Source organism: Cygnus atratus, chromosome 2, assembly GCF_013377495.2.
Source record: "Cygnus atratus isolate AKBS03 ecotype Queensland, Australia chromosome 2, CAtr_DNAZoo_HiC_assembly, whole genome shotgun sequence".
NCBI lineage: Eukaryota > Metazoa > Chordata > Aves > Anseriformes > Anatidae > Cygnus > Cygnus atratus.
Genome location: NC_066363.1, coordinates 132997339 through 133018901, shown reverse-complemented (window position 1 = coordinate 133018901; position 21563 = coordinate 132997339). Strand labels below are relative to the sequence as shown.

General features: G+C 37.4%; 1 protein-coding gene across 1 annotated transcript in view; it reads left to right on the top strand.

Annotated features, from left to right (window-relative positions):
• CNGB3 (cyclic nucleotide gated channel subunit beta 3) overlaps nt 1-21314 on the top strand; it is an 86554-nt gene extending 65240 nt beyond the window's left edge. The window contains exons 10-17 of the mRNA XM_050708780.1: nt 6713-6854; nt 8649-8808; nt 9253-9350; nt 10424-10507; nt 12726-12844; nt 17277-17423; nt 19380-19578; nt 20710-21314. Coding sequence (XP_050564737.1) covers nt 6713-6854; nt 8649-8808; nt 9253-9350; nt 10424-10507; nt 12726-12844; nt 17277-17423; nt 19380-19578; nt 20710-20970 — 1210 coding nt within the window. The 3' untranslated portion in view covers nt 20971-21314. The remainder of the gene's footprint in view (nt 1-6712; nt 6855-8648; nt 8809-9252; nt 9351-10423; nt 10508-12725; nt 12845-17276; nt 17424-19379; nt 19579-20709) is intronic.
• The last annotated feature ends 249 nt before the right edge of the window (nt 21315-21563 follow it).

Here is a 21563-nt window from a genome sequence, read left to right as displayed (position 1 = left end):
GTTATACAAAAACATATCTAGTATGTTCAGATGTATGAAAGAACTTACATTTCTTTCAAAGACCACAAAATAGTTAAAGCCCCAGAAGCACAATTTGTTCATTAATTATTTGCAAAACTGCATATAATATACTGCTGCTAACATAAAACACCTTTAAACAACTTTTCACGCTTCTCTTTTAATAGTTTGGAGACATGCTCTTCTTTTTTGTAATTTTGTCAGACTTCAGAAGTTTGATGTGAAGTCACTGTTTTGAAGGGTAAGAAAATAACCTTTAGAGTAAAACGCACTTTGTGTAAAGTAGCATTGATTTTTAATAGCTAATGTTCTCTCTCAAAAAATAAAATAAAATAACATGGCTGAAGTTTTCACACACCACTAAAATACTGGAATATTATAACCAGACATGCAAGCAGGCTCATGGAGCTCAGTGGGACCACTTATGTAAGTAAACTTGTACACAGGTATTTATTCACAGGATCAAGTATTCTAGAAATCTGTCAAGAAAAATGCATAATGAATTTCCTTTATAGCAATTTCAGTTAATGTCATTCTTGGGAATACTTGTCTTGTAATTAAAAAATAAGTTAACTAAGACTAAGCACCTGAAGGCTCTGAAAATAAAGAGCTTACCCAGTGTTCAAGTTTTTAATGTGAGAACAGCCAAAAAAAAAAAAAAGACAGAAAAGTCTTCCTGTTTTTCATGGGCAAAATTCAAAATTATTTTACTTTGCATTAATGCAAAAAATTGGTAGAAATTATTTACTGGCTTGACCACAGACAATACAGTTGTGCCCAGAGGCAACGGTCATGTTTTTTAATGTTTTGTGGTACCTTTTCTGTGAAGAAGCAAAAACATTTTGAAAACGATGTCACACTGGTATCAAATGGGATTTATGGCAGAATTTATTATTAATAGTAATAATAAACTGATAACTTAAGTCATTACACTGAGATGTTGAAATAAAATATACATAAGAATATATTCATGTATGCTTCATTAATCCATTAATCTACCTCATCTGACATTAGTATGCAATTATTCTTTTGCTTCTACCTAATTTATACTGTATAAGATCCCAGGTACATGGAAAGTCAAGCGGTATCCCAAGCTGAGCTGCATCTCATAAAGTATAACCTGTTAGCCTTCTAACAGCAAATGGCTTTTGTATAGGATAGTCATCAAATCAAAGACTAAGGCAAGACATATGTGTTTGTCAAATATTTGGAAATTTTTGACAGAGAGTCAGAGTATGAAAACCAGTTATTATTGGAGATGCAGTTTGAAATTAAACATGTCAGAAAATATACTTCAAGGCATATATTTTTCTTTGTTCTTGGTTGTTCCTGTTTTCCAATCTGAGAAAAATATATCAGAATAAGTGTCCAGAACTGCAGTATATATTATGGTAGAGCAATAATTTCCTTTCACACAGCAGTCAGAGGGGCAGATATTTGAAGTAAAATATTCCATTGTTCTCATCTAGAATGGGAATGTGTTCAGAAAGAAGATAAAAAAAACATGGCTTCTTAGCTAATTAAAAAAAGTCAGACAGCATTTTGACAAATGAAACAAAACTGTAGCAGTCTCCGATTACACTGACTCAAAGCAAATGAACTGGCATTGATTTAGTGGCATTAAGGTTTTATGTAGAATCCCTGCTGTGTCCATAAAATGTTGCTAGTGATGTCCAAACTCAGTTCTTAAAAATGTCAGCACTTTAGGATCATGTTTTTCCCTTTCCCAGGCTAAAAAGAACACACAGACAAGAGTTTCCCTCATCGGTTTGATTATATGTATTCCTGAGCAGGAATACAAACTGGTGAAGTCCAATTTATAACAGCTGCAGCACAGCATTCAAACCACAAGTAAAATTATCAAAGCAGCAATTCTTCCAAATTTCTGCTAGATGTATTCTTTTCCAGTCTGTGTCCAGACTCTGAAATGTTAGTGCCAGTCCAAAAAAAATTGAGATATTTTGCATGGCAGCCTTCAATGAAAGCCTTCAACCCAAACTACAAAGGGCAGTCAGGTTTACCCACACTGCAACATACCCAAATCACCCACCCAAGGTGTTCCCAGCATTAAAACTGCTCTTGATGAACTTCCCATAATTACGTAGATAGACCTCAGTCCCTCCTAATGCAGGAGGATAGCATCACAGATGCAAAACCATAGTGCAGAGCATATGTGACCAGAGCAGCAGGATACTGAGAAGGTCTCTTAATTCTATCTAAGTGAACAATTTGAACCATATGTGTTTGTTTTCAGTCTAGTTTAACTACGTAAATAAGAGATTGGTTTAATTCCTTGAGAAAATGGACAAATCCTCTAGAAAGTGATTAAAGGCAGGAACCTAGTGTCATGGTTTTGAATCGTCCCCTGGAAGTATCCATTTGACTGCCTATGAGGGAAAGTAAACTGAGGGAGCTAAAATTCTCATGCAGCCCCCCGGTTCAACAATATAGTTAGGCACAAAAATTGTTCCACTTATCTTAGGGAATATCTTTTCTGCTGTTTGCAAGCCATCTACAAGTAGGCTGCAAAATTCTCTAGCATATTTACTAATCAAAACATCCATTTGCATCCTCATGAATTTTGTCTATGGCTTGCTGCCTTCCTGCTCTGGGTACAGACTTACTGGATATTTGGAAATCCCAGAAAATGATCACTGTATGTGTCTAGAACAATTCAACTTCTTTGGTTTACAATGACCAATATGCAGTAAGAATGGCATATCTTAAAAGATGTTGCATATGTGCATATCACCTATATTCTGTACTTCCAAATAGGTCTGATGTGTCACACTCACAGAGCTTGCTACAGAGGCAGTTTTGTGCCTCCAAACAAACTGAATACACAGCTGTGGTGGTCTCACCATGATGGGCAGCTGAACCCCACAAGCACTCTCACACTCCTCCTTCTCAAAGAGAAAGGGGGAGAAAATACAATGAAAAGGGCACAAGGGAGGGATGAGATAAGGACAGGGAGATCACTCACCAGTTATCATCATGGGAAAAACAGATAGCATAATGTTATTTATTACCTCCTGTTCCTCCTCCTTACTCTCTGCCCCTGCTCCATGTGAGGTCCCTCCCACAGGATGCCATCCTTCCTGAACTGATCCTGCATGGAGTTCCCACAGGGAGCAGCTCTTCAAGAACTGCTCCCACAGGGCTCCGTACCACGGGGTCCATCCCCCAGGAGCAAACTGCTCCAGCACGGGTTCCCCACGGGCAGCAGCTCCCCCCAGACCCCTGCTCCTGCGTGGGCTCCTCTCCATGGGCTGCAGCTCCAGCCCGGGGCCTGCTCCTGCGGGGGCTCTCCATGGGCAGCAGCCTCCTCCAGGCCACATCCACCTGCTCCAGCGGGGGCTCCTCCACGGGCTGCAGTGTGGAGATCTGCTCCATGTGGGACCCATGGGCTGCAGGGGGACAGCCTGCTCCACCAGGGGCCTCTCCACAGGCCGCAGGGGAACTGCTGCTGCGTGCTTGGAGCAACTCCTGCCCTCCTGCACTTCTTGGGGTCTGAAGGACTGGTTCTCACTCTGGTTCCCAGCTGCTGGTTCCCAGCTGCTGTTGTGCAGCAGTTTTTTCCCCCCTTTCTTAAATCTGCTCTCACAGAGGTGCAAACAACATTGCTTAGTGGTTTGGCTCTGGCCAGCAGCGGGTCCAGGAGCTGGCTAGAGCTGGCTCTGATCTGACGTGGGGCAGCTGCTGAGCTCTGCTCAGAGCCCACCCCAGCAGCTCCCCACTACAAAAACCTTGCCATGTGAATGCAGCAGCCTAACCCATACATATGTCAGACCTAATGCTTTCAGACTTGCTGCTTGTAGCCTTATTTTTGATATAAAACATTGCAGTTTACACCGTACTCTCTGAGCACATCACACCCACAGTCATTTGATTAATAAGTCATTCAAGAAAGAAAGGTACCAAGGAGGACATCATTAAAATGCCTGTTTATAAAAGCCTCTTCTTTATTCCACTTCAAACCTGTCCTGGTTGTAATTAGTGATTAAAAATGTGACAGCCGTGAAATAACACTGGGCTGTGTGAATACTGCCTTAAAATCTGACAGCCATATGCACAAAGATTTGATTTAATTGTATTAACCAAAACCACATAGGAACTTCAGCATATTCTGAAGTGGACTTTTATAAAAAATATTTTTTATTGGCATAACATTACAAGGTGTGTTATATGTGTTTTTTTCTGAATGTTTTCATACATAGGACTTATTTCAGGGAAAAATCTAGTAGTTTGATTGCCTGAAGGATACACTTACTGTCTATGTTGTGCAGAGTGAAAATCTCTTTCTTGTCTCATGTTGTTTGCTCCAACAGTAATTTTATAGTAGGCTAGTAAGCCATATGGTAAGCAATGATGTTTTCCAGACACTCTAGCTAGTAGGAAGCAGAGCTGCTAATGCCATTGAAACTGTAGTCTGTTTTTTTCTGGCTTTCCATAAACAAGATTTACAATCTCATTTCTTAGGAAAAACGTTCCCTTATATTTCAACACTGTAACTTTTATGTCAGATTAAAACAAAACCAATAAAATAAAGTAAAAAGAGAAAATATAAAATCTGTGCCTAAGAGATAGTGAATATCATTGTGACTTTATCCGTAGAAAATTTCCTCTGAAGTAAAATTACAAAAAAAAAATACTGTATTAACTACATCTTCAGGAAGGAGTGGGCAATTCTGAAAACAAACAAACAAACAACAACAAAAAACACCTCAAGAGTCTGTATGCTTCAAAGAAGCATGTTTAGGATCCCTAAAGTCCTTTCAGGAATTGCTTTCATGCCTCACGGACATGGAGATTCTCTCCCAGAATGGAGATTATATCATGGACTATCATGGTGGATTTAACAGTCTTGGCATCTGAGGTCATTGAGAGTGAGGGAGTTTGTTAATTAGTTTCATTTCCTATGGTAATTAAGCACAGAAGTACTGCTAATTTCTTTACATTTTCATAGTCATTAATTCTACATGTTTCAAGCTCTACAGCATTCACACTTATAACAAACGAATACAATATTAATATGCTTCATATGACAAATCCCCTCAGACAAGCTAGAGACATCATTTTACGTTTAAATCTGCAGTTCCTCCAACAGGTATGTGAGGCTTGTTCTGTCTTTTTCTTTGAGCTACAGAACTCTGAGTGAAAGCTGCCACTTAGGCATACTTTGCTGCAAGTGTGAATAGGTGATGGTGGATTTTTCTGAACCTGAGTGAAAATATTGTATTGGTGTAATCCAACTGTTCATTTTGCATCCCTAACAAGGAAAAATGACAGGATGACACATATGTAATGAATTTTTGATTTAAAGTCTCTGAATGAAAACTGACAGTTCTGTCTGTTTAAAACTAGAAAACTAGGGTAAAAGTGATCATTGCTACTGCATTTCATTAATTTGAAACCAAGAAAAACATGACTTTGCAGTGAAAACCAAAAATCGATTGCATGATAAATCCTCACATTTTAGGTGAAAAGATTTAAAAACACTTCCAAGTGATTTAAAATGGAACATTCCTCACTGGAACTGTTTGATATTGTCAGTTCATTTTCTTATATTTGAACAAAACTGACCCTCCAATAGTATAGTTACACAAACCATTTATTAATAGGAGTGGAGTTCATATCTCAATAAAAAAAGATTTAAAGTGGGGGCCACCAAACTAAAATGTACTCCTGAAGTTTGCAGGCCGATCAGGTTGGCCTCAAACTCAGTGCAGACATGAGAAAATGTATGCTAGACTGTCTTTCAAAGAAACATCTCCAAAAGCATTTCTTCTGGTTTTGTTGCTGGGGGGTTTGTTGCTTTTTAAATTTTATTTTATTTCAAACTCAATAAAATTCAAGAAACAGAATGAATCTTCATTGCTTTAGAAGCTATGGTCATTGTTGATAGGAAATCTCACTGTACAATTAAGGAAAACATACTTCTAATTATTAGAGAAGCTGAAATCTGATTGTATAGAGACTTATAAAGTCAAATTCTAATGATTAGGGGGCCTTTAGAAATTTTCCTAGATTTGTTAGCTCAAAAAAGAAAGAAACAATAGCATATTCATGGCAATGATTAGAACTAATTAATTGCAGCTGCACTTAATGGGGTATGCTGCATTACTAATGGTTTTAGAATGAAATTTTAAAAAGAATATTAGAGATGCCAAGGCACTTTATATATATAGGCATAGAGTTAGTATGGCTATCCTCACAAAATCAAAAAGAATTAATTCTGTACAGGTCCTTTGTTGTTTTTATAAACTCATGTTATCAGCTAATGGAAATTCAGTGATTGAATTGAATGGACTCTGATGTGCACAGGGCTGTACAAAAAGGACTGTACGAGCAGAACAAAAAGCCTTTGGCCAAAGAGCTCACACTTAAGTATGGGAAGGGAGAGACAGTAAATGAATACAGGGAAGGAGGCAATATATTGGAGGCCATATGCTGAAGTACAGTCTTAGTGTCTCACTGCTATGAGCTTATAGCTCACTGCTATGTTTGCCCTCCAAACCAGGAGAGTTCTGAGAAAAGCCTGAAGGGTGTTCACAAGGTAGCCGCTGATGGACAGCTCTTCCCAGGCATGAGGGACAGTAGTGAAGGCAAGAAAGTGTTTGTTAAGGTGATAAAAAGGGTAGTTAATGACATAAGTAGCTCCAGTCAATAACAAAAATTCTGTCTGTATTCACAGGTACCTGAGGTGTTACTACTGGGCAGTTCGTACATTAATCACCATTGGAGGCCTTCCAGAACCACAAACCCTGTTTGAGATAGTTTTTCAACTGCTGAATTTTTTCTTGGGTGTCTTTGTCTTCTCCAGCTTAATTGGTCAGGTACATCAAGAAATCAATAACTAGATATGTTCAATGTACTGCAGTGTAGCAATAATATATTCAATTTTGTTCTGTTTAGTTCCAGGAAAAAGTTTAGCTTCAACATACATGTCCCTCTTTTTCACTGTCATCCATACTTACCCTTCTGACTGCTGCATGCATTTAATCAGTTCCCAGTTTTGTATGCCTTTTGCACACAAGTTGATTTAAAGCCAAGTCTCTGCATGACACAGATGATTCTTAAAACTATGTACAATTCCTTTTTTATTTCTTCACAGCCAAGGAGACAGTTCCTTAACATTCACACTCTACTGTTGAATCTGATATGAAAGTTATAACTGCAGGTATAATTATATTAACATGTACAAATTATCAAATAAATCAAACTTGATACTACTGACAATAGAAATCTCAAGATTTCTGTCAAACTAGAATTGAGATATCTTCCATAAGTTACAAAATATTTGTTAATTTGAAAATTGACTATTTTCTCTTTCTCTTGGTTTTCATATGGCAAGAGAAAAAAAAAAAAGCTTACAGCAAAGCAAATCAGTTATACTTCCAAACAAATGGAACCCAGCATGAACTATTTCCAGCTTGTAGCTTGTTAACTATTAAATTTGAGCTTTAGATCCACAGGTTTTAAAATACCTTGCCTACAGAAAAATAGCATGATTCTTATGTCAGGCTGTGTCTTGTGTTGGATTCCTTTAGAAATGATTCCAGAGCTTTTGATTTGTACATGTCTGTTACTGGGAGAATTAATATGAAAACATAAAGATATTGGTGATTTTTTTTTTATGAGTTCAGAATGTGAAAAAAAGTTCAGCCAAAGTTAAAAAAGTATATATGCCTCTTGCAATTTAGAAGTGTGAGATACCCAATTATCATAGAACAGTCTTTCCTATAAAATATCAAATTCATCCACAAACAAGTATTATCAAAAATAAAACCAAAAATTACCAAAAACTAATTATTAATATAAAAGCTCTCTTCCCCAAATAGATTTGAGGTTAACTTTTGTAACCAGTGTAGTCAATTGTGGAATCAAAACGTATTAATACACAAGCAGCTTCATTACATTTTGTTATAATTCCTGCTTACAAAAATATTTTAAACTTACTGTTATTCCCAATTTAGCACAGCTGCCTAAAAATTGTTATTCCTCCAATCAATTGCCTTTCTGTAATAAGAAAGAATTTGCCTCAGTATCATACTAATCCTTGGCCACTGCAGTGTGAAGCTGTTCTACTAAAAACAAATTGCATTTGTGTTGAAATGTTAAATGATGTTCCTGCGCTAAAATCTTCAAGGTCAACTTTCAGCCCAAAGTGGATTTTTAGGACTGATCTAGCTTCAATTTAAACAGTGTCAGGATCTTTGTTCTGTTGGTGCCAGCTGATGTTATTACAGAAATTTAGCCTGGTTTGCTTCATTTCTGACTTGCATGGCACAACAAATACACAGTAGCTTTATTATAGATGTTTACAAAAGCATTATCTGTATTTTTCATGCAAGTACAGAAATAAAAGACAGAAGAACAAGCTGAAAAACAAAAACAATTCCTTTAAAAATAAAAAAAATATATATAGACTGTTTCTTATACAGTTAGGTTTTATCTTTAATGTTTCTGAAAAAGCAGATGAAGGAACTATTCAAAACATGGAGCTGAATGTATAATTAATCAGCAATTTTCTAAACAAGTGTTTTATTCTTTTTTTATGTCATTGACAAGATACTCAAATCACAACTATTTTTGCTGAAATGTGTAGTAATATCAACTGATGTTTGCAGATGAGAGATGTAATCGGAGCAGCTACAGCAGGACAGAACTACTACCGATCCTGTATGGACAACACTGTCTCCTATATGAACACTTACTCCATTCCAAAAGTGGTTCAAAATCGTGTTCGAACCTGGTATGAATACACATGGGACTCTCAGGGAATGCTGGGTAAGGCATTCCAATTCCAGTTACACAGAAGCTCAAAAAGAGAGTGTTCTATGCAGATATAGCTATAAGGTGAAATGCACAAATCTTTTCTGAATTTCATAGGAGAGAGCGAGAGGGGGGTATTCCATTTCCTTCAGAAAAGCAAAAAACTCCAAAGTAATACAATGCTTTCTACTTCACAATTTCTATTAATTTATGTAAAGTTCTGGTTATATCTTTAAACAAGATATGCAACTTAAAAGACAATTTCTTCTGGTTAGCATAGTAGCATCTTCCTCATTTGAACTCATAAATGCTAGAATTACTCCACTAAGTTGTTTTTCTATGCAATGCTCATTTTTACGGACTTTCTTTCATTCTTCCTTTATAACTTCTTCCAACTAATCATGTTTTTGTTGTTGTTGTTTTGTTTGTTTGTTTTGTTTTGTTTTGTTTTTGTTACAGATGAATCAGAATTACTGGAGCAGATGCCAACCAAAATGCAATTAGCCATTGCAATTGATGTGAACTTTGCCATTGTCAACAAAGTTGACTTATTCAAAGCAAGTACCTTTACAGGAGAATGCAGCAATATGTGGTATTTGTGAGACAGAAACCTTGTTTTGTGCATCTTGCCACACTTAAGAACGTGTTTGTTAATATTCAAGGCAAAATAAGTCTAAGAATTATCTAAGTCAGTGGAGACAGGTCAGGACAAAGACAAGTACCTGTCTTTTTTGTGTTATATCAGAGATTAAAAAAAAAAAAAAAGTGAATGAGATTAAGAAACAGTCCTGTTATACTGACGTATTAAAGCTGATGTTATGGTCAGACTGTCAGATTTCAGAGTATAACTAATCTCTAGAGCCAAATTTAGAATATAATTTTTAGTACAGATAACCTTGCTGTCTACTGCCTAGCACTGCCTGAGAGATCAGGGTTACTATTTGTTCTGGGAACATAACTTTGATGTAGTGAATGTTATTTTTAGTAGCTTTTTGTTCAAATGAGCTTTCTTATTGTTATCACGATAAGTTTCAAGAGAGATTATTTAAATGTGGTACATAAGATTGGATTTTTACACCAAAAATAGAGAGACATTGCATTTTTAGAAGTAGTCTTGAAATACATTAAGCTTAACCATTTTTTTTTTAGGACAGTTGCAAGAAATCAGGATATCTCTTGTTTAAACATTACAATAGTAATGTAATAGTCGCAATAGTCGCAATGTTTCTGCAACATTTGCTGAAGACTTGGAATTCATAGATTCATAAAAAGAATTTGACCTGCTTTTTTTCCCCTGGGTCAGTATAAAAATCACCTAAAAGATCTATAAAACACAGAAAATAGCACTGAACTTCCACAACAATCAAACTTAAATGTACAGAAGCTCACTTCATTAAAACTAGCTAAATAAATAACATTGTTCAACCCAAAGAGAATATTATAGGTATCTGAAATGACAATTCCTTCAATATTTTCTCTCCTTTAAAAGTTGTCCTCTACCATGTTTTCATTTTTCATTCCACTTATGAACCCCTGGATCACTCATGTATTAACTTGCTGCCCAGTGTAAGCATTAATAATCACTTGTGTTACTGAATCAATACAGAGCAATTCTACTTAATTTTAACAGGGTTGTGATACTCAGATGATATATGACATGCTGCTAAGGTTGAAATCCATTGTGTATTTACCTGGTGACTTTGTCTGCAAAAAGGTGAGCATTTCTGTCTCTTTCAAACAATAAATGTAATATGTATTTTAGAAGAAGAGTTCAGGCATAGGTCAAAAGTATTCTTTAAATAAAATTAATCGTGGGTGAATTAGATAGCATAAAAATATTTAAGGTATTCTATGTAATAATAACAAATTTGCTCTCAAGTTTCGACACAGAACAAGACAATATGGGTTTTATTACTTATATTATCAAACAAAATTATAATAGTATGGGAAAGTATTTAATGTAAATATGGCTTATCTAGGGACACATCATGAAGTTTGAATATTTAAAATGGAGCAAGCTTAATTTTTTATACATATATACATACAAACCTAGCCTACAGATCTCAATCCATGATGCTTTGCATGTGCTTCATTTGTGTATTCAGAAATACTGAAGTGGAATTACCCAAGAATGTAATTAACGCATATTGCTCCTTACAGCAGGATCTGATCTTGCTTTGCCTTCGCTCTGAGCTTGGAACCATCTCCAGACTTAAGCTGAATGCTGACACGCTGTCCCTTAGCCATGAAGTCTGTCTTCTCTTCGCATTTTAGCTTAAATGTGGCCTTACAGTAGCACAGGTAGATAGCTCATCTTCTGACCAAATGAGCCCAAGTTTATTTTCAAAGGTTTGTTACAACACTCATAGGCACTGCTGGATGTAATTAAAGCATGGTGGTGAAGTAGCAGTGCTGTTAGTGTTCTTTCAATTGACCCACACTTCACGGCACAGACCATCAGAACTCTTTAACTTGTCTTTAGCCGCTCTGGTCTAGTTCTGGTCACAAAGGTCCTGCTCCCTCAAGGAGCTGAGGAAGGTGGAAGGTGTGGGAGGTGTCCCTGCCCATGCAGGGGAATTGAATTAGATGATCTTTCAGGTCCTTTCCAACCCAAACCATTCTGTGATTCTGTTATTCTGTGATTGCATGATTCCATGCTATGAACCTCTTTCTGAATGCTGAGTTAGTTCCACCAATTCCACAATGTAGGAAGTTAAACATTTGTGAATGCACTGAAGGATCAGGTGTGTCTCTTCAAAGACCAATCCCAGAATTACTGTTTGTTCAGAAGGGTGGGAGAGTAATTTGCTTGTACAATGCACAGCGTAAGAGGATCTTGGACTGTGGCTGGGACTCTACCACAGCAGGTATAGTAAATGACATTAACAGGTTCTAGGTCTTGATCCTGCAGTCAGATAAAAACAGTTCTCAACAAGGATGGGTTACAAATAATAGGAGTATCATTTTATTCCAGCCTGATTCAGAGCACAAAGGACACTCACTTGTATAGGTCTATAATGTGGCCAACAACCATGGTAGTCCTACTAACACTGTAATTTTTAGCAAGGAATAAAACCCTGTTGGAACCTGAGAGCTGGGAGTACTTCCTACCTGGGTGTGCATTGGCCTCACCATACCTTACCAAGGAGGCTCCAGCCTGCAGGTTTGGAAAACCACATTAAGGGAGAGGAAGTACAAACCCTGCATTTTGAGTCCTGGCTTTGTTACTGCTGCATTTTTGCTTTTAGAATGAAATGGTTGCTTTTCTTCAGTTAGTCCAGCAGCACAAATGGAAAAAATACTTATTTTCCCATCATTGAGATGTTGTGAGGACAGTTATGATCATGTTAAGCCCTTTCTATTATTCCAGTTTGACTGCTTTTCATCCTATATACTGATATTATGCCTTTTAATCTTAGCAGATCTTGTGAAGGATAATAAGTTAACTAATAATCTCTTAAACCATCCAGTGATTACATAAAAGTAGACAAAGTTTTGAGTGATTGTTTATTCTTATTTTCCTTGTAAATTAGATAAGTGAGGATTAGAAGTAATAGAGTGAAAACTGAAACTTTTTAAACCATGAAGCACAGGCTTTTTTGCACTTCTGCTATTAAATGTTCTGCTGATTTACTTTAGTTTCTACCTGGATAGTTGATGGAAATGACTGATACAATCTTGATTATTATCTAGTCTTCATTTTTCAAGCTTGCCTGGATGGTCTTAATTCTACTTAAATATTGCCTCACATCACAATTAGATCTGCCAAAGTCAGTCCTTGCACTTGTGTTCTGTGCTAGGAAAAGTGGGACAAAAATTTGTTTCTCTATAACGGTAAAACAGTGTATGAGAACAGGGAAATATATTTAAAGGGAAGTTTGTCAGATTATTCTGCGTTAAAAAATGAGATTGTTACGTGTTTCTGTGTCCAGGGAGAGATTGGCAGAGAGATGTACATCATCAAACAAGGTGAAGTTCAAGTCCTTGGAGGCCCTGATGGTACAAAAGTCCTGGTTACACTAAGAGCAGGAGCTGTATTTGGGGAGATCAGGTAGGTCCACCACTATTTTTAACACTTCCTTTAGAACTGGTCAAATAATCAATGTTTTATAATAAATAATCAACTGGTTAAATAATCAATTTAACTTCTCTCTGGTAAGCATGGGGAGGCTGGAAAGTTGGGTAAGATCAGCCAAGAGGACAGTGAGCAAGGAGATGTAGGTAAGTGAAGGAAAGTCTAAGTAAATGAAAAATCAGAGACTAATCTGGCAAGATCTGAGTCTTCTAAACAACAAATAATGTATAATCAGTGTTTTGGGAAATGTACACAGGGATATACAGATGGACTTCTCCTTCAGCATTTAAAAGATTTAACACATCTTCCTGTTGCAAGGTCTGCAATAGGGCAGGACCAAATGTATTTTATTGTCTGTATAGTGCGACTAAGTGTCCTTACACAGCAGATAGTAAAAATGATAATTAATTTCCAACAAAGGAGATAATCTGAAATTGCAAACCAGAGTGGTTCTTGAGGCGCTAAAGTAGGGATTAAGGTGCCAAAAATCATCATCCACATTTTAAAACATATTTGTTTAAGAGCATACATGAGAGAAAAAGGCTGACAAATCAGGTTTTGGGGTCTAAGTTTCGCCATAAAAGAAATTTTTTCTCAGATGGCTACAAGTGTTTTTTATATTCTCCACATAGTTGCTATGCAAAATCCATTAACTCTTATGTGCCTTGTTCACCAGTTAACCAACCAAGTGCTAGATTTTAGACATTGCATGCCCTGCTGAGGTTGGCCTGAAGAAAAGTAATAAAACGCATGTGCTCCTGCATGTGGTAAACTGGATTCTTGATTTCTTCCAGCTGCCTTCCTGTTATTGTTAATCCTCTTGCTGGTAGCTTCAATCTGTCTTTTGAGAAGTAGTAATCAGCTCTGTGCTAGGTTTACACTTATCTTCTACTGCGTCTCCCTTTGTGGCAGTGGAAACATTCCCATTTATTCAGTGATGGGTGTACAGGACTGGCTGAGACATGCACGTGAAAAACACCTGATATATATACAGGCATTTCTCACTGAGTGGGAAAGCGAGATTGTATCAGCCCTTCACATGAAGGTTATTTTAAAGGTATTTCTCTGTGTGGCAATACAATACCAAAACAAAGCCTCAAAACAAACTGCTGGAAAGACTGAGAATGCACTGGTTTTCAAGAAGGACCAGATACTGAAAAGATAAAGGAAAAAAGCTGCAGCAGCCCAGATACGTAACTCTTACATAGTTTTTCAATTATTTACTAGTTTTGCATTTGGAGCAAGGACTTTTTTTTTTTAACTGAAAAACGTTAGCAATTGGTTTGAAAACAAGGAAAGGATTTTCAGTGTTTTGATCTAATAAAAGTGAGTACTCATTTCCATGTGAGAACTACACAGCTGCCTTTAAAGATGCATTTCCTGATATGTTTTACTTTTCACATAATTGCCAGCAAAACCCTCAGCAATGCTCTAACCCTACACTTCTGGTCTTGTTTTATTCATTATTGACCTACTGTGTTGGTGGAGACAGCACACCGGTACAGACAAAGGTACTTTACATATAAATGACCGGCAGTGGATAAACTCAAGGAGAAAATATATAGGAACTGGCAGACATCTCCAAAATTGGAAAGCAAAGACATGAAGCACTAAGTATATCACTGGAGATTTATCCTTTTCCTTGTGGTGATGTGTTAGAAAATAATGAGTTTGTATAGCACTCCTCTTTGTAAGTTTTGTCAAGGTCTTCTGAGTACTGTATAGCAGAAGAAAACGGAAGGAAAAAAAAAAAAGTATTTAATAGATGAGGTATTGCTTCATTTAGCATAACCACACTATGAATGCTGAGGGGAAAACTTGTTTAGCACATGGTATTGGACTGTCACGGCTTTCCTTCTGATATTTGGATCAAGATTTTTTAGAGAATTGTGTCAGCTTCCTAAGAACTGCATGTAAATCGTGCTTATAAAGCCTTCATAGTCAAAGGAGTTGAAGAAAACAAAGAAAGTTCATTAATTTCAAAAAAAATTCCTGAATTATACTAGAAGGCCAATCCACTGCAAGACTAATGTTCAAGCCAGTCCTTTGCCAATTCCATCCTCCAAAATTATTACAGAAACAGATTAAGTAATAGGAGCTACCTTCCAATTAACATCTAACCCTCATTACTACTTTCCTGTATAGATAATATCAGCTTGGGGAAGCAAAATAATCTCAGAAACAGAGGCAAACAGATTGCTGACTTAATGAGAGCCTGTCTGTGCAGACCATTGAGAAAGAGAGAAATTCAAGAGAGGGAAACTATAACACAACACTTCATTAGTCCAGACAAGTTTATACTTTAAGCCAGATGTCCTCATTCATTCATTTAATGTTATTTCACTAGAACAATTTACTATCAGAAAATGGTAATTCTGGAAAAATTAAAGCATTTTTGACAGGAAGAGCTCTAAAGGTTTGGTCTCATCTTTAGCCTTTCAGTGGTTTTTGTAACTTTAACTTGTATTTTAAAAATCAAAGCTAAACAGAATATTTAGCTTTGTGAAAGTTTAAGTTTTCTGCTTTGGCCCAGCAGCAGCAGCTGCTGCTTTTCAATGAGCTCTGCCATTTGGTGTTTGACATTCTGCTCAGAAGCCAGATCCGGACCTTTTCCTAACGTACCGGTTCTTTCCATATGCACGTATGTGCCAGGCTGTGGTGCCATCACCCTGCAATGGTGATATGCACACCGTTCCCTGGATCAATTTGCTCAGTTCAATGAATGGCAGCTTGGTTTTGAGATCAGCTATAAAAGAGGAGTAGATAAGCTGAGTCATCACTTTGACAACTTCATAACTCTAAATTAAATTTGCTATCATAAGAATTCAGAAGTTATCATCTCATACAAGTATAAAACCATTTCAGGCTAACTGCAGTAAAAAAATGTAAGGTAAAAATGCAATTTTCTTTATTAATATAGATACTGTAGCATCAAGAGCCATTGTAAGGCAAATGCCAGTTATCTTTAAAGATTTACCCTATCAAATAACTCTTAGCACACTAGCCAAAAAAGGTTCGATCACGAAGCCCATAATGCTGCTTTTAGTCAAAGATGATTCTGTTTGAGCCTCCCCTGTAAAATTCACCTCACACCACCACTATAATGAAAAAGCCGATCTCTTTAGTCCTAGTCTGCCTTGATAAGATGAGGTTGTTGTTAGGAAAGCCTGAAAATGATTGTTCAATGACTTGTTGAGATGCAATTCATCAGAACTCAAAAGCTGTTTGCAATTTTCTTCAGCTGCTTTTCTTATTGTACAAATACTTTTTTCCTACAAAATAGTACAGAATTGTTTAAAAAGACAATATACTGCATTTTCAGCTTGACTTCATATATTGATTGTTATCTTGGAGCACAGAAAAACTGTGAATATGTATGTAAAAACAGCCTTGTACACACAGTTGCAGAGGTCTCGTAATCCTTTATTTGTATAAACTACCATTTATAAATGCTACATACATATCCTTTATACTTAGAAACTATTAATATATCCCAACTAATATTGAGGATAAAGTACTAGATCATCCTTGATAGGGTCCCAATTATCCTTTATTAATAACCTTTAAATTTAGATATTATTATTCTTCATAAATAGTAACTCACTGGGAAACATTTAAGGGACAAATTTCTAGGGTGAATCTCCTCAAATATTGATAACACAATTTTACTACTGAGAGCAAAGTACAGCTTCCCTTGCTTATCACCACAGCTGAGAAATGAATTCTTTTAATCTGAGAAATGAATTCTTTTGTTTGCTTAATGCAAGACGGACAATGTAATTTTAAGATGGATATTCTTCCTATGTCCAACCCCTGCTTGCTAAGCTGATCTAACACCTTACTTTCAAAACAAAATAGCCTTCTTTTTCATGCAGACACATTTGTAACTGTCAGCCTGAAAGACTTTCCTAATCCTTTTCATTCAACTTGCCAACATCCAAATGTGAGATGTGATATGTGGGAAAACAAAAACACAGAGACCAACAGAAGTCATTCACTCAGGAAAATTATAATTATTAGAGTCATTTATTGTAAATAACGCTTTCAGTAATAATGGACTTGTTCTGCTCTCCTTATGGTGTTAAATCACTTTCAGCAATAAAAATGAGGAAATGCCAAGTTCGCACGCAGACTAAAACAAATTCAGTCCTTGCAGTAGTGTCTGTTGGGTGTCTACCCAGCAAGACTTTTCTCAGTCCTTAGGACCAGCACAATACCAACCAGTAGTGACAATTTGCCTTCCTGAAGCAACCGCAATCCCAGCTGCAGAGGGACTTCACAGAACGTCAGCAAGAACAGTTGGGTACATAAGTGAGCTTTGCAATGACTTTAGTGGAGAACCACCAGCAAAGATATTCCTCACTAGGGCAAGAAATGAAGTAACTGACAGTATTTATTTTCATTGCAGCCTATTAGCTGCAGGCGGAGGAAATCGAAGGACTGCCAACGTGGTGGCTCACGGTTTTGCCAACCTTTTCATTCTAGACAAGAAAACACTCAACGAAATCTTGGTACACTATCCTGACTCAGAAAAACTTCTGATGAAGAAAGCAAAGTATGTCCTAATAACAGTTTTTAAATCATATTGTTTAGCTGCAGAATGGACAGTTGTGGCTTCTAGACACATTTGCATTTCTTGGAAGAATAACAGATGTAGACATGTTTGTACTTAGAGGTCAGATTTGTCTAGTAATACTTAGCAGAAGTCACAGTCTTGGCAGGTATTCCAAGAGTTATGGTAACATGGTAAATAGAATAAAGTCCTGAATACAGTTGAATTCTCTGTTGTACTTAAGGTAACAAAATAGGAGATAACAGATGCACATCAGGACTCCTTAGGTAGCCAAGGCAAACAGATTGCAAGACAGATGCCAGTTAAACCATAGGTTTTCAAAGGTGCAACTGAAGATCTGCAATTAATTCTAAAGAGATATGCTTCAATGCACCCACAGAGTTGTGGGTTCCAACATCTCAAGGAGCAGTTAGAATTGGATTAATGTAAGGCCTGAAAAGATGAAACGTAATCACACAGATTTGAAAGGTGTGCATTTTGTGCAAAGGGATTCTGAAATGGGATTTTGAACAGAAACTGCTTCTCATCTTGCTTTGGCTGTAGCTTGCTAGGATCACAGTTTATCCTAGCTTTGACAGGGCAAAATGTTGTCATATTTTGTCATAAGATTACAGAAGTGAGTACCTTGCTACCTTGTATCAGGTTGAAGTGCATAAACCAGTTTGTCTTTACCAGTATACTTCAGCACTCATATTGTTCTTAGCTGTTGCCTTGCATTGGTATCAAAGGTTGGAAGAATGTTCCCAGACTTCAAACTCCACCAGAGAATGCTAGGATAGGCATGACATTTTGCTTACGCAAGTGCTAGCAAATGACTGCATTCAGCTTGTTTCAGCAACTCTGGTTATCAAATGACAGCACCTTGAGAATCATTACATCCCTGAGGAACACGGGACCTAAATGCAGAATGGGCTGATTGCCATCTGAAAAGCATAAGTGTCAAATCTGCAGGAAATTTCCCCAAAACAGTCTGTTGAACTCTTGTCCATGGCACTCCCAGCTCATAGGATGAGGTAGAACAAGAATGAAAGGAAAACTGAATCTGACCCTTTATATCTGGCAGTATAAAAAGCCTACTAGCCAAAAATGTTGAAGAGCTTAAATTCTATCTGAAGTCGAGCAGGACATGTCAGCTAGTCACTGGGGACAGCCTGTGACAGTAATGAACGTTGAGAAAAGCAAAAGTTTCTCAACAGCTCTGGAATCCAGATTTACTGAAGACCAATAGCATACATACTTGGCTTCCAGACCCAGTGACGGACCCCTGAATAGTCCGATATGATGCCCATGGCACCAAACAACGCAGATGCGCAGATCTTGTCCAACTGTTTTCACATCTGGGGTCTTCAGAGAGGCTGGTAGTCAAAACCAGCACCAGAAGGTAGAAATGCAGAACAAATCCACTGACCGATGGTCACCAGCAATCACCTTTCTGACTTCCAGCTTCTTTCTAAACAATGGTACAATCATCAACACTTATTTCTGATTCTCTGTCCTACACCACCTTCTCCTGCTTTCTTGCCCACCCTAACCTAACCTATAAGAGATGTGCCATGCTGAAAGTTTGGTTAATTATTACTTACACAAGCATCAGCTAAACTCCAAATAGAGAAATAAGTGCTCTTGATTTGTGTCTAGAAAGTCAGGTAAGAGACTTCTACCTCAGGTACCTTGTGATACTTTAATTTGAGCCTGCACTAGTTTAGACTACAGCAAACAGGAAAGGAACTCCAAATTAGAACAGCCTGCAGCTTACTAAATGCTACCAAAGCAAGTAAAACCCTTATCAGCTTTGCTCTTGCCACTGGATCTGGGATAAAAAAAAAATTGGCTGGAAAAGGTGTCAGGTGTTCATCCTGAACATGACATTTTAGTTTTGCAGGAACTTTTCTAGGTTTCACTGCACTGCTGTGTGTTCTCATTCTTTCCTGTCTCCAGGGTGCTGCTGAAGGAGAAGGGGAAGCCTGCTCCTGGACCACCAGTGCAACAACCACGGGGCTTGGCTGGTCTTTTTGGGCAGAAACAGGAAACTCCAAAATTGTTTAAAGCGATGCTTGGAGGTAAAGGAAAAGCAGGTCTTGCCAAGCTGCTGCAGCTGAAGAGAGAACGAGACATTCAGGTAATGCCACAGGAAACAGAATAGATTATTTTAAGTGCTGAAGAGAGTAAGGGAGATATTCTGGGAGGGCTTGGGCAAACAAATAAAAACATAGTTTTACTGCAATCAACAGCAGAAAATCCCAGTAGCTGAGATATAATCACGGTACTTAATCTCTGTAAACACTGATTCTAAAATTTGACTCAAATCTTCCTGGACCTGGACTCTATGCAGAACAGAGAAAAACAAAAGCAAAGAAAAGCAAGTAAACAAAGATCATCTAGGAAAGTAAGGATAAAATATACCTTACAAAGACACTAAAAGCATCTGATCTTCTAATCTTATGTAAAGAACAGTAAATGTAGGAATAGCCTAACACAGTAATCTGCTCCAGCTGACTCAAGCACACAGCAAACTTTCCAATTCAAAGTCAGAACTTTGCTTATAACAAATTCTGAGGACAAAATTTCAAGTTAAGACCACACAGCTAAATCCGATTAAATATGTAATATAGTACACTTATGAGAAAACTTGTTTCAGCTGATTAAAAGTAATTCCCACATTATACTCTGTTCTGAGAAACGCTCCCATTAGTAAGAACCTGCTCAGTTCTAAATTCTTGCCCAGAGGTGGCAGAATCCTTTTCTGGCTTTTATGGTTGAGCTGGATATGTTTACGCTTTCCTTCTTTTAAGTAAAATACAGAACTTGCTTAAATGAATTACAACACCACCATGATCGAAGCAGAAACTTCACTCGATTTAATGTGTATTTATGAACTTTAGAGCAAATAAGCTTGGACAAGGAATTGGGACACTGGGGAATATGTTGAGGTTTATGTAACACTTTTTCTTTCTATACTAGTATAAGTACAAAAAAGGAAGGTAAAATTTGAGGAAAGGTCGTGTGCCCCAAAACGTGCCTGTTTCGTCCTGCTGAATTCATGAGAAGCAGATACTATCAGTACCCACAAGCTTCTCCTGGGTTTTGTTGTTGACATTCTGATCTTGAAATAGCATTTTTCACAAAATTTTCAGCTGCTGAATGCAGGCTTACATACATTGCATCCCATTAATTACAGCATCCATGCTCTGCCTTACCACTGCATATACAGAAGTACTTCCCGAATTTGTTCTGCAGCACTAGAAAACATTTAACTTCTCGATTCTAGGAAAACGAAGCTGAAACAGAGAAACCTGAACAAGAGGAGAAGAAACCCGAACCAGAGGAGAAGAAACCCCCTGAGCCTGCAGCCTCATCTGCACCCCCTGCACAAAATGAAGAGCCGAATGCAGACGCTAAGCCTAAACCACCTGCAGTTATGCACAGAGGAACCACTAATGAGTCTCTGATCATTAGTATGTCTCCATCACCTACAGCAGGGGAAGGAGAGATCCTTAAAGTTGAAGCTAAAGAGAAGAAAAGGAAATAGATGGTGCTTTGGGCTGCGTTTTGCTGAATTCAGAGGGCTAGTGTGACTTGGCTTTTGGGTACAAAATATAGAAGTAGAGGCTACTCAAGAAAGAACCTATCCCAGCTCATCTTCTTCCTTCCCTCCTCTCCTGAGGCAACTGGGCAGATTTGTATATCTACCTCTGAACCTTGAGCCTGAAGAGAGAACTCCTGGTGTAATAGGAATTAGAGATCTGACTGGATTTCAGGATAGCATATTTCTTGGTTGATCCATGCTCTCCATTCTCTCTTACTCCGTCTTGTTTCTGCTTCTCCTTTTCCCTCTTCTGTTTATTCTTTCTTTCTTACTGTTTTTCATGGTTGTCAGTTTGCTCTTAGTTTTCATGTCTGTTCTTTTCTATTTTCTTTTCTGGTTTCCCATAGTTGTCCTTTTTCTTGTTACTGCACTACTGTTGCTGAGGTTACTTACGTTTTTGTCTATCTTTCTCTCCCCTCCCCTTATACTTCTAATCAGTGACATGCTTTTGTGATGCTTTTGTGATCAGTATGACTGAATGCAGAAAGCTGTGATGCTGTGTTCAGGTGTCATTAAAAAAATGTTTAAAAAAACAA